We start from the raw sequence: 12968 nt of genomic DNA on the forward strand, positions 1-12968 counted from the left end.
GTCAAGGCTTTCTTGGGGCTTTGTAACTTGATTTTCTCTGTGCCCAACCCTTCTTTGGCCCCTTTCTTTCTCAAGTGTTGATTCCAAACAAGCAACTTGCACCCATTTCCATCCCAGCATGTTTCCAAGCACACAGCCTGTTACGCCACACTTGAAGAAATAGGCCTAAATCACTTTTTTGGGATGAGTGTCGGAAGGTCTTTATAAGACTTCAAAATAAAGCATGCAAGTTAAAAAGAAAAGCCATGAATATTTTATGTGATTTGATATGATGGAAGGCAATCTGGCTTTTATTCAAGGTATCCAAAACACTCAGTGCAATTTTAAGTCATCTAGTAAATGCTAGGTGTACTAGTTATTTGGGAGATGTAACAATACAAGAACTGTTGAGATGATGGTTGAAAATCAAACTAAAAGTGATCATAATGGATTAGAAAAAAGGAATTTTGAATCCCAGGACAAATGCTGTTTTTAAAAAAGTCACCAAATTATGTTCTTTTACAATTATATTCACAAACTAAGACTGTGTCCGACAAGATACAGGTATGTCGCAGGACTTTGATTCCTTTTTGAAATCTCCTGCATATAATGAAATGGGCAGAAGAGAAGCTGCTGGTTCATTCAGTAAACACCTGAAGTGATTGTAACAGAATCCTGTTTGAAATCCATAGGTATATCCATTATTACTGCTCAAATTTCATGATTTAGAAATACTCTGTCCCACTGCTAGACTATTCTGAGTCCAAGTCAGACTGCATTGCATCAGCACAGCACTGTTTAACGTCAGCAACAAGGAATGTCTTAAAGGATAAATGGTCCAATTTTATAATGGTCCAGAATTTTATAATACTGATTGCATAAAACCAGTTAACATTCCATTAAACAATACTTATTTCAGTCTACTCTATTACCTTTTGTATCTAAGCCTTGAATAAAGATACTTGTTTCTCAAAACTTAACCCATGGTAAGAATTACCTGGGATGCTTTTGACTCTTATATCCTTCCCTGAAGTAGGGATTCCGATTCAGTTAGTTTCATACAGTTCTAGGAATCCATATCCATATGAGTACAGCTCCTAATGTTGCTTATATTTAGAGAAGTTCAGGAAACAGCTAATTAAGAGATCTATAATTATTTAAAACATCAAGCCTTCTTTTAATACTTATCCACTGCTGCTTTGAAGCCTGTGATATGTATTAATGGGCACCTGAACACATATTGTATGTGATTGTTACAGCACCCTATGACATGCCATCTGCGTAGCTTCACTCTGCTCAAGAACAGACTGTTGTCCAAATCCTGGTCAGCTGTCTGACAAAGCAAATTAGTTGCAAAGAAAATTGAGAGTTCCTGGATTAAAAAATTCAAATCTATCACCACTGGTAGAAAAGTGCAAGTTTAAAAATCAAACAAAAAAGTGAACATTTTATTATTAGATAAAATTCAAATGTATTTTAAAGCCACCACTATACATTGCTTAGTAAAGAACTACTTGAAATAACTAGAAATCCCTTAAGTGAAATTTTTTTTTGTAAACTCATTATTTAAGTATGACATACATAAAGTGCTTGAATCATGTGTGCAAATTTTTACAAAATGAACACACCTGTTTAAGTCGGACCCACATCAAGAATCACCGCCACCCCATAAGCTGTCCCATATGCCTCTCCTGTTAATATCCCCTTCCCTACCATGTGTAAGTGCTGACTTCAAACACTGTATATTGGTTTTATATTTTTTAATTCTATATAAATGGAATCATACAGTATGCATTCTTTTGTTTGGCTTCTTAAACTAAACATTATGTTTGTAAGAATCAGGTGTGCTGTTGCATTAACTCTCATTTCTATGTATTCACTGTGTGAAAATACAATTTACTTATACATTCTTCTAACCTGTCATTTAGGTAGTTTCCAGTTTGAGACTATTACAAATAGCAGCATTATTTGTAATGTATTTGAGTAATGTATTGAGTACATGTCTTTTTTGGTGAACATATACTTATGCATTTCTGCTGTGTATAGACCTAGAAATAGGGTTCCTACGTCACTAGGCATTCCTAACTCAACTTTGTAGACAACTACCAGAACAGTTCTCCAAAGTGGTTGTACAAATTTATTCTCCCACAAAAAATGTACGTTCCAGTTGTTTCACATCCTCACCAACACTTGGTATTCTGTCCTTTCCATTGTAGTCCTTTAGTGGGTATGACACAGTATCACTGTAATTTTAATTTGCAGTTCCTTTTGACTAGAAGCTGAGCACCTTTTTCATACATTAATTAGCCATTTGGGGAGGTGCCTGTTCAAGTCTTTTACCTAATTATTCATGAAGGTGTTTTTTTTTTTGACTTGCAGCTCTTTACATATTCTGGATAAAAGTCCTTTGTAAGGTATTTATTGTTGTTTATATTCTTGTTCCTTCCCACTTTGAAGACTTCTATATAATTTTGGTAAAATTGGTTATCTATTTCTAGACTCATCTTCCTAAACTCTGGCTCAAACTCTTAAGAGGTTCTTAGTCACCTTTTCCTTTTTAAAATAAGTAAGTCATCACAGTGCCCATGACCACCTTGTCTAGCCAGTCATTTCTCCCTAGTTTTCTTCTATTTACTTTATCGACCTTACATTTTCAACCAAACTTCTTGGCTCTGAATGAAAAGTACACATATAAGGAGAAGACATACAGGATGACTTAATGCAGAGACAGTACAGATCAGAAAGCCTGATTTCTGTTATTAAGTAGCTGTGACACTGGGCAAATCAGTTTATCTGACTTCAATTTCCTTTTCTGTACTAATGAAGGGATTGGAATAAATGACAAAATCTCCATTAATCCGAAAAGCTGCTTTACTTTCAAGAACATTAACCCTTGTATTTCCCTAGTTATAACCATAATTGGTGTGTTCAAAATCTCCACTTAAAGAAAAAAAACCTTCTTTGTAAAAAACTCTTTCCAAAAAGAGTCCAGATACTTTTAAAGGGTATTTTCTTATTTTACAGAACAATGGCTTTTCAGTTAGTGATTTTTTGCCATAGGTTCTTAAGACTGAAGCAGCTGCCAGTAGCACCCCACCTAAATTTCCTTGGCCGTGACTATTGTTCCAGAGCACCTTCTAACTGTCTGCCCCTAATCTCCTTGCAGAGGCTTTTTCTGACCACCAGTGCCTAGTCTACCTCTATGCACGTGTTGGCCAGGAACTCTTCTTACTTACCTTAGTGGCAACAGCCTGCGGGAGATAACTGATAGGACCTGGCTGTCAATCAATGCCTGATGAACGTACTCTAGTTCCCTTGCCCCCCAGGTGGGATAACTGAGATGCATCTTCTTCAATTGCTCAAAGAACTCACCAGCAGGATTGTGCTCAGTAGTCCAGAGTGCTGATTTGCTTGCTAAGGAATAGTCATTAGCCTCTTCAATTCTGTCTCAATTACTGACTCCGCTACTGTTTTTCCTAGGATCACAGCCCACATAAACTGGCTGCACTCAAATACTGTCACAGAGTCAACTTCTGGGAACTGACTTTCCCTTCTTTGTGCTTTCACATTGTAGTGATACATCAACAAAAGTGACTTAAAGATGTTGGGATATTACCAAATAGACTAAGAAGTAAACATTGTATAATGCATAAGCTTTCTCTTGAATCTGTTAAATATTTCTCTACATAAAATTGGTACTTGATAGTAACAGAGTTGTTCATTCCACACTGATTCTTTAACTCTCTTGGGAATTGTTAAAAAAACATTTCAGGAAATAGAGTATGCCCCAAGTAACATGTTGCTATATTGGATCTTAAACAATTTGGCTTGCAAAGTCATGAATTACAAAGCTTAGGTCATTTGCCAAAAACAGAGATGAGTACCAATCATCTCCTTTAATTTGGAAGTGTACTTTTAGAAACGACTCACTTTTTCAATTTAAAGTAACATTCAGAATGGCGTGACATTCTGTGTATTACATTTCCAATTCATAGTGGTATGTGAGTACAGGACTTTTTGTAGTCCACAGTGAGGGCCCCAATCCAATTTCATGATCATAAGTAACAATCTATAAAGACAGGGAGAAATAAATTTAAAAGTTCATATTGAGAACAGTAAGACAAAATACAATAAAGTGACATGTTTTCTAGCAGATCCTGATGAACACACAGAAAAATAAGAACATTAATTTAAATCCACTTTTTATTCTTTCATAGATTTTAACAATTATACACAACTTTTAACATAGACTGAAATCTCAAGGATAAGGAGGCAATATATATGGCCTCTTCTATTTGTTCTTCAGGATGGAAGGAATTTCCAAAGGGTATATAGTATGTGAGATTTAACACTGGAAAAATACATGTGAAACTTGTTTAACTGGCTCCACTTAGGACCAGGCACAGCACAATAAATATATAACTGCATCATCTTTTTAAAAGACTGTTGTAATTTAACACATTTTTACTAAAGAAATATGATCAGTTACCAATCTGAAATTCTACAACATATAGGTGAGGGGACACATACCATGACTATCAGATCATAGTTTCTCTAGCATCTTCACACCCAAACATCGACATTCCTCAAAAGGAGGAAGAATGTACACTGCAAATTCAGAAAAACAAAAACAAACTTGGTCAGACTTTCTTCATCATATCATTCATTACTCTGACAATCCTGTTTGCTGGTAAGTTAAGGTAGGAATAGAAAGTTTTTGAAATCCTTTTAATTTCCACTGGTCTTAGGTCTTCTGGGTAGGAGGCCACATTGGAAGCAAACCGATTAAGCAGCACCATTAACTCCACATCTCACCAAATCATTGCATAATTTTTGTCTTCCAGTATTCTGAAAGGTTAAAAAAAGTTGCATGGAAGAATACCTATCCTGAATAACAGGCCATTGTAAAAATATGCCGTCTGCAAGGACCTAGACTATAGCTGAATTCTCACTGCATCTTTCCTCAATAGACCAAAAGAAATACATTACCTAAAAATTTAAATAACAACATAGTGAGGCATGAAATAAATACTTTATTTATGCTATTATATTTAGGTATTCAAGATTATTAGACAAGTTCACATACCCTTTCCTCTTCCCAAAGAAGAAGCAATGGTGCCAGCACTATTGGTTAGAAAGAGTTAATGGGAAACTTGCTCTCAGAGCTGTTCTGCAGTGTGCCTTATTATACAAACACGGAAATTATTATTTTCAAACATAAAGTTTAAAGACAGGATGAAATGATTTTTTTTTACAAGACTCAGATTCTGTTATCAGCAGATACAAGAAATAATTTCATCCCTATTAAACAGAATGGAAACTGTTACGCTGCTATGGCTACAGATATTCTGAGAAATCTTTTGAGCCAGTGAATCAAAAACCACATTAAAGAAAGTGGTATTTTCTGCAATTGGTAAACTGGTTGTTCCAACATTCAGTAAGCAAACAAACATGCCAACACATGACACAAGTCATTATCTTGTAAAAATATAATGCCACTCTGGCCCCAAGAACAACAGCCCAGCCAGTCCATAAAGGTGCAAACAGCCTTTAACCACTACTGAATATCTTCTCTGTGTCATTTTACTGCCCATCACACTGCCACATGATTCTTAGAAGCTTAGGCTTCTAAGAGGTTTGAGGGAAAGAAGGAGGGTGTGATGTGGATCAAGTTCTCGGTGATTGTTTTAAATGTAATTTTAAAAAGAATTTTTCCCAGTAATGCAGAATAATCCTTAATACTGAATTTTTCCTAGTGAAACAAATTATGTTTTAACAAGATGATGTTAAGTCTGACCACCTGGCTCCTCTTCCACTTTTTTAGAGGGTACTGATTCATATATTGTGCTGAGACCCACAAATGTCTGTTTTAAAAACAGTATAGTTCCCAGCAGTTTCCTATAAACATTCCTGATTTATAGTGGGGGAAGCAATGAATAATTGCAACATTAATCATTCATGTTTTAAAAAAGCAATTATTTCCTGTAAAGCAGTTACTTAGCAAAATGCTAAGTTTCAAATAACCTTCCATATAGATACTGAGTCACTTCAAAGTACCTGTCAAAATGTATAGAAATCTGGCCTTCGATTCCAAATCCACTGCAAAGGGAATACATGCAGTAGTTCTGTTTACAATTTAATGGCAACAAGGAAAGGGCAAGCCTAGGGCAAGCAGGGATGTCACCCTACAAGTTTACAGTAGTGTAGCCATTGTATTTCATATTTACTACATTCACCACTTTGGAGAAAGGATCAGGGAGGCCCTTCAAACACTAGAACAAAGGAATGTTTGTTTTATATAAGACTTAACAAGTAAACAGGGAAACAAATGGTAACATACATAGGCACTAGTCTCAAAGGTGCACAATAAAGAAGCAGGGTTTGAGATAGGAAATTTAGGAAAATATACACATATTAGAGCTTGCTGAGGAAAAGGAGGAAAGAAGTCACAGTTTTAATCTTCAAGGCTTCGAAAGGCATTCTGCATATCTTCAACAAGTTGTGCATAGTCGGCCTTGATCTTTGCCTCACCATCTTTCACTGGATCCTGAAAAAAGACATTACAGAATTTAATTTACCTTTGGAAAATAATTTTCAGAACATGCAGTAAGTTACTTATATTTAATATATTTTGAGTATTAGATTGAGGTACACTGGTAAACATAGGCAGGAGTCAAAATTATTCTTTTTGTCTTTTTTACTTTTAAGGGTAGAAATGTATAAATGGAGCAATACTCCAACCAAACAGAAACAAGGCAAAATTTCAGTGTCTTATACTGCCTGCTAGCTGTATTCAGTGACTATTGGATTTATCCTTAACTAGCTGCCAAACACTGGGAAGTTATACAACATCATGTATCTGATGCATTCCACTCCATGTGCGTGGTGGCTGGAACTTATCTAGTCAAAGCAGAATGTACCATTCAAGGTCTGGTAGTATCACATTGGGACAGGGAAGTAAAATTTCTAAAATAATCTTAAAATACACCGCATTTAAAATCCTTATGGAAAACAGCTTAACTGAGTAGCATGTATAAGAGACTTTAACATAGTTAAGATCTCTGACCCCAACATTCCACTTCTGGGAACCTGTACTAGGAAAATATACAAAACCAACTCCATGAACAAAGCTGTCCAGACCAACAAATGGAAATTTCCTAATTGCTTAAGGATAGTAAAATATTACTCTCCACCCACAAAATCATGCTATAGAAGAATATCAAATGACATTAAAAAAATTGGGATGATAATTTGACAGTGTACATGTAAATAAAAAAAAATATCACCTTTAACCATGCTACCAGAAGGTATCACTGCTATATTATTGCATATTTTTTACCCTTTTCCTATACACAGTGCAATTTTTTAAATATAATTTTAAAAATTTATATAAAATTAAACACAGAACTTCTTTACAATCTGTTTTCACTCATATATCATAAGCATTTCCCTATGCCTCTGGATATTCTTTTTTTAAAAAATTGAAGTATAGTTGGTATACAATATCTGTTTGTGACTCAACAATTACATACATTACTATATGCTCACCATGAAAAATATAGTTCCCATATAAAGTTACTACAATATTATTGGACTATATGCCCAATGCTGTACTTGTCCATCCTTGTGACTTACTTATTTTTTAACTGGAAGTTTGTGCCTCTTTATCCTCTTCACCTATTTTGCCCCTCCTTTCACCCCCACCCTCCATGGCAACCACCTGTTTGTTCTCTCTATTTCTATTACTATTTTGTTTATTTGCCTTATTTTTTAAAAATTCCATGTGTAAGAGAAATAATATGTGTTTGTCTTTCTCTGACTTAGTTCACTTAGCATAATATCCTCTAGGTCTATCCATGTTGTCACAAATGGCAAGATTTCATTCTTCTTTATGGCTGAATAACAGTCCATTGTATATATGTACCACATCTTTATCCATTCTTCTATCAGTAGACACTTAGGTTTCTTTCATATCCTGCCTATTGTAAATAATGCTGCAATGTACATAAGGATGCATGTATCCTTCAAATTAGTGATTGTTTTTTTTTTTTGGGTAAATACCCAGAAATGGCATTACTGGATTGTATGGGATTTTTATTTTTAATATTTGGAGGAATCTCCATAGTGTTTTTCATAATGGCTGCACCAATTTACTCTCCCACCAACAGTGCATGACAGTTCCCTTTTCTCTACTTCCTCATCAACACCGGCTACTTTCTTTGGATATTCTTTGAAAAAAAAAAATGTTAATGCCTTCATAATATTCTTTCCAAAACATATATGCCATAATGTCCTCTGTTGGCTCTGTTTACTCTTGGATGACATTTAAGAAGTTTAATAAACAACCTTTTACATATATCCATGTCAAAAATCTACTATTTCCTGGGCTATATGTTTTGAAGTAGGATGACAGGACTTAAAGGGTGTGAATATTCTTAAATTCTTGACACAGTAAGGGTCTATTTGCACAGATTTACTTTAATCCATAGTGTCAATAAACACTATATAGATAATATACACATTCAGAGAATCATTCTCAATTTCTCAATAGGTGATTAATATATTTGGATGTCATGCTTTACAAGTAATTAATTGCAATTAAACTGATCAAGTATTTTAAAAACCACCTTACACATCTGAGTATCTACTGAAAATTTCTTTGGTTATTTATGTCTTGCATACTTCTAAAAGAATGCAAATCCACTTAAAAGTTTAAAAAGATGTGTAACAGGATACTTAAAAGAAGTAAGCAGCAGAAGTCATTTCAGATGAGCATGGGGATTAGATGTTAACAGGTACTTCAGGTAAGGTAAGGGACTGCTGCTCAGCAATGGTTTTAATTCTAAATTGCTTGGCAGTTAAGACAAAAGAGAAAGCACATTTTAGACACAACACATTGTAATTTTTATCACTAGAATTCCTATTTGAACTGAACTTTGAAGTCCCTTCTGGTTTTACATAACCTGAGCATGTGTGAAAATGATAAACCAAGTTTCACACACCACTTTTGGGACTCTGTTAAAAAATTACAAGAAACATTTCTTACTTTAGTTACAGGAGAAACAAAATATACCTTGAACTTCATGGAGGAAAGTTTATAAAGGATCTCCCCCATGTGCTCACGGATGATGGACCATGTGATTTTATTGTCACTCTGGGCAGTGGTTTCAACAGCTCTACGGGCCATATCATAAAATGCAATCATGTTGGACAACATCCCTACTGTCTTGTAGAATGGGCAGAACCTAGAGTAAATTAAAGTCAAAATAATTAACAAAAACAAAATCCAAAGCAGTTAATACACCATATCAAATTTCATCTATAAAATACCAGAGCAATAACTTCTTTATTTAAATATGCAGACTACTTATATTTATTGGATGACACATATGGAATGAAAAAGAAATAATGGAAAAGGCTAGTAACTACTTAACCAGAGTTAGAGAGAAAATGTCTCAGGATGTAGGGTAGAAATACATATTCTCTTGTTTATGTTATGAATGATATTTATTTGTATATGTTAAGATCATCAAACAGGAAGAACAATGAAACAACACTGCTAACAATCTAACAACACTGAGTTTGTTTTTGTATAATACAGTTGAAGGAGTAACCCAAATGGTGAAATAACTGAGTTGTAAAGACTCCCTTTGAGAGTGGGTTAAAATTTAACCAATAACAGGAAAACTGTAATTTACTAAAGTTAATAGTAGTACCATTAATGTGTTCATTTTCATTTACTGATACCTTCTGATAATGAAAACACACACATTAATATTCAACTTGGATCATAACAACTTTCTGACAAAAACATTTGCCTGCACAATTTCATGCATGTTCTCTATTACACTCTCTCCAAAGAATTTCCCCCTTGTTATCTTTGTATGGGTGGCTTCTAGAGCTTTTTATATTCCTGATAGAGACTTCTGGGCCTTACTGTTTAGTCACATTTTTTGCTTCTCCTACATTGTGGTAAACTTTCTATTTGTTCAGTTTCGTCTTCAGTCTTATATGGAGACAAATACGATTGGAGGGAGAAAAGCTAGCTGGTGATGAAAGGGCTCAAATTATCAAAGTTTAAAAGAAATGGTGGGGAGGTTCAAGATGGTGGCATGAGTCGGGCAGCAGAAATCTCCCAAAACCATATATATTTGTGAAGATACAACAAATACAACTACACCTAAAAGAGAGACCAGAAGATACAGTACAAGAGCCAGGCTACATCTACATCTGGGAGAACTCAGCATCTCACGAAAAGGGTAAGATACAAAGCCGCGACAGGGCGGGACCCGAGCACTCCACCCCACACCCCAGCTCACCAGCAGGAGGAAAAGAATCAGAGTGGGGAGGGAGGGGAAGCACAGGACTGCTAAGTAACCAGCCCTAGTAATCTGCACTGGGAGCACAGACACACACTGCATGTGTACTGGATATTAGAAAAACAGAAAAGTAAAATCCAAGATGGAGACTGTGAGCAGGTCCCTAGAGCTGGCTCCCCTGGGACAAAGGAAAAGCGGGTGCTTTTTGAAAGTCTTAAAAGGACAGGGACTTAACAGATGGATGGAATCCTCCTGGCACACTCAGCCCAGCAGGCTGGGAATCCTAAGGAACTTCAGGCGCCTCAACCCCCTGGGGGGTAACCCAGCCTCGAAGCCCCTCACGGTGATAAGCAGCCTGCCATTCATTCCCCCCAGCCAGCGCTGCAAACAAACTGGCCCACCAAACAAACTGGCCCACCCGCCACAACGGCGGAGCAGCCGGAGAGCGGCCCCACCCACAGCAACCACACAGTCTCCACCCAGCACGCAGCTAACCGGAGAGACCCAGAGGCTGCTGCTGGCGCATAGCTGCCTGGCACAAACAGAGGAACCTGGAGCAAGGCACAAAAGGGTGCCGTTCTCGCAGGAGAACACACCTGGAGCGCCTGCCACTCCCCACAGGACTCTGGGCTATCCCGAGAGCTGCCCCACTCATGGCAGATCAGGAGATTAACCCAGAGATGGCTCCCTGTGTGTGGGTAACTGACACAGGCAGCAGAGAAGAGCAAGGTGACCAGCTAGCAAGAAGGGACTTTGTTCTCCCAGGTGACACACGTGCCACCTGCCTGCGACCACCTCTATCGCCATGAAAAGGCAGAATAATCTGGTCCAGTCAAGAATCACTCAAACAACCCAAGAGATAGGGCCTGGTAAGATAGATATAACCAATCTTCCTGAAAAAGAATTCAAAATAAAGGTCATAACCATGCTAATGGACCTGCAGAGAAATATGCAAGAGCTAAGGGATGAAGTCCAGAGGGAGATTACAGAAATGAAACAATCTCTGGGAGGACTTAAGAGCAGACTGGATGAGGTGCAAGAAAAATGGAATAGAAATCAGAGAACAGGAATACAGAGAAGGTGAGGCAGAGGGAGATAAAAGGATCTCCAGGAATGAAAGAATATTAAGAGAACTGTGTGAACAATCCAAACAGAAAAATATTTGCATTATAGGGGTACCAGAAGAAGAGAGAGAAAAAGGGAAAGTGTCATTGAAGAAATAATTGCTGAAAACTTCCCCAAGCTGTGGAAGGAAATAGGTTTCTCAGACCATGGAAGCCCACAGATCTCCCAACACAAGGGACCCAAAGAGGACAACACCAAGACATATAATAATTAAAGTGGCAAAGATCAAAGACAAGGACAGGGTATTAAAGGCAGCCAGAGAGAGAAAAAAGGTCACCTACAAAGGAAAACTCATCAGGCTATCATCAGACTTCTCAATAGAAACCTTACAGGCCAGAAGAGAATGGCATGATATATTTAATGCAATGAAACAGAAGGGCCTTGAACCAAGAATGCTGTATCCAGCATGATTATCATTCAAATATCAAGGAGGGATTAAACAATTCCCAGACAAGCAAAAGTTGAGGGAATTTGCTTCCCACAAAGCTTACCTCTACAGGATATTTTAAAGGGACTGCTCTAGATGGGAGCACTCCTAAGGCTAAATAGATGTCATCAGAGAAAATAAAATCACAGCAAAGAAAGCAGACCAAATACTAACTAAAGGCAAAAAATAAAATCAACTGTTCACAAAAGCAGTCAAAGGAAACACAAAAGAGTACAGAAAAGAACACCTAACATATAAAGAATGGAGGAGGAAGAATGAGAAGGGAGAGAAATAAAGAATCATCAGACTGCGTTTATAATAGCTTAATAAGAGAGTTAAGTGAGACGGTTAGATAGTAAAGAAGCTAAACTTGAACCTTTGGAAACCACGTATCCAAAGCCTGCAATGGTAATAAGTATGTATCTTTTGATAATCATCCTAAATGTAAATGGACTGAATGCACCAATCAAAAGATATAGAGTAACAGAATAGATAAAAAAGCAAGACCCATCTATATGCTGTTTATGAGAGACTCACCTCAAACCCAGACATACACAGACTAAAAGTGAAGGGATGGAAAAAGATATTTCATGCAAACAATAGGGAGAAAAAAGCAGAGGTCTTGCAGTACTTGTATCAGACAAAATAGACTTCAAAACAAAGAAAGTAACAAGAGATAAAGAAGGACATTACATAATGATAAAGGGGGCGGTCCAACAAGGGGATATAACCATTATAAATACATATGCACCCAATACAGGAGCATCAACATATGTGAAACAAAGACTAACAGAATTAAAGGAGGAAATAGATTGCAATGCATTCGTTCTAGGAGACTTTAACACACCACTCACTCCAAAGGACAGATCCACCAGACAGAAAATAAGTAAGGACACAGAGGCACTGAACAACACACTAGAACAGATGGACCTGACAGACATTTACAGAATTCTACACCCAAAAGCAGCAGGATACACATTCTTCTCAAGTGCACATGAAACATTTTCCAGAGTAGACCACATACTAGGCCACAAAAAGAGACTTAGTAAATTCAAAAAGATTGAAATTCTACCAACCAACTTCTCATATCACAAAGGTATAAAAGTAGAAATAAATTG

The 12968-nt window shown here is 36.7% G+C and overlaps 1 protein-coding gene across 2 annotated transcripts in view; it reads right to left on the bottom strand.

Moving 5' to 3' along the window:
• Positions 1-4164: 4164 nt before the first annotated feature.
• The window catches only part of ATP6V1A (ATPase H+ transporting V1 subunit A), a 77270-nt gene continuing 68466 nt past the window's right edge, over positions 4165-12968 (bottom strand). For both annotated transcript variants that reach the window (XM_037013070.2, XM_037013072.2), the window contains 2 exons: positions 9053-9224; positions 4165-6526 (listed from right to left, as the gene is read on the bottom strand). In XM_037013070.2, the coding sequence (XP_036868965.1) occupies positions 6434-6526; positions 9053-9224 (265 nt within the window). In that variant the 3' untranslated portion in view covers positions 4165-6433. The remainder of the gene's footprint in view (positions 6527-9052; positions 9225-12968) is intronic.

This window comes from Manis javanica, chromosome 3, assembly GCF_040802235.1.
Source record: "Manis javanica isolate MJ-LG chromosome 3, MJ_LKY, whole genome shotgun sequence".
NCBI classification, from domain to species: domain Eukaryota; kingdom Metazoa; phylum Chordata; class Mammalia; order Pholidota; family Manidae; genus Manis; species Manis javanica.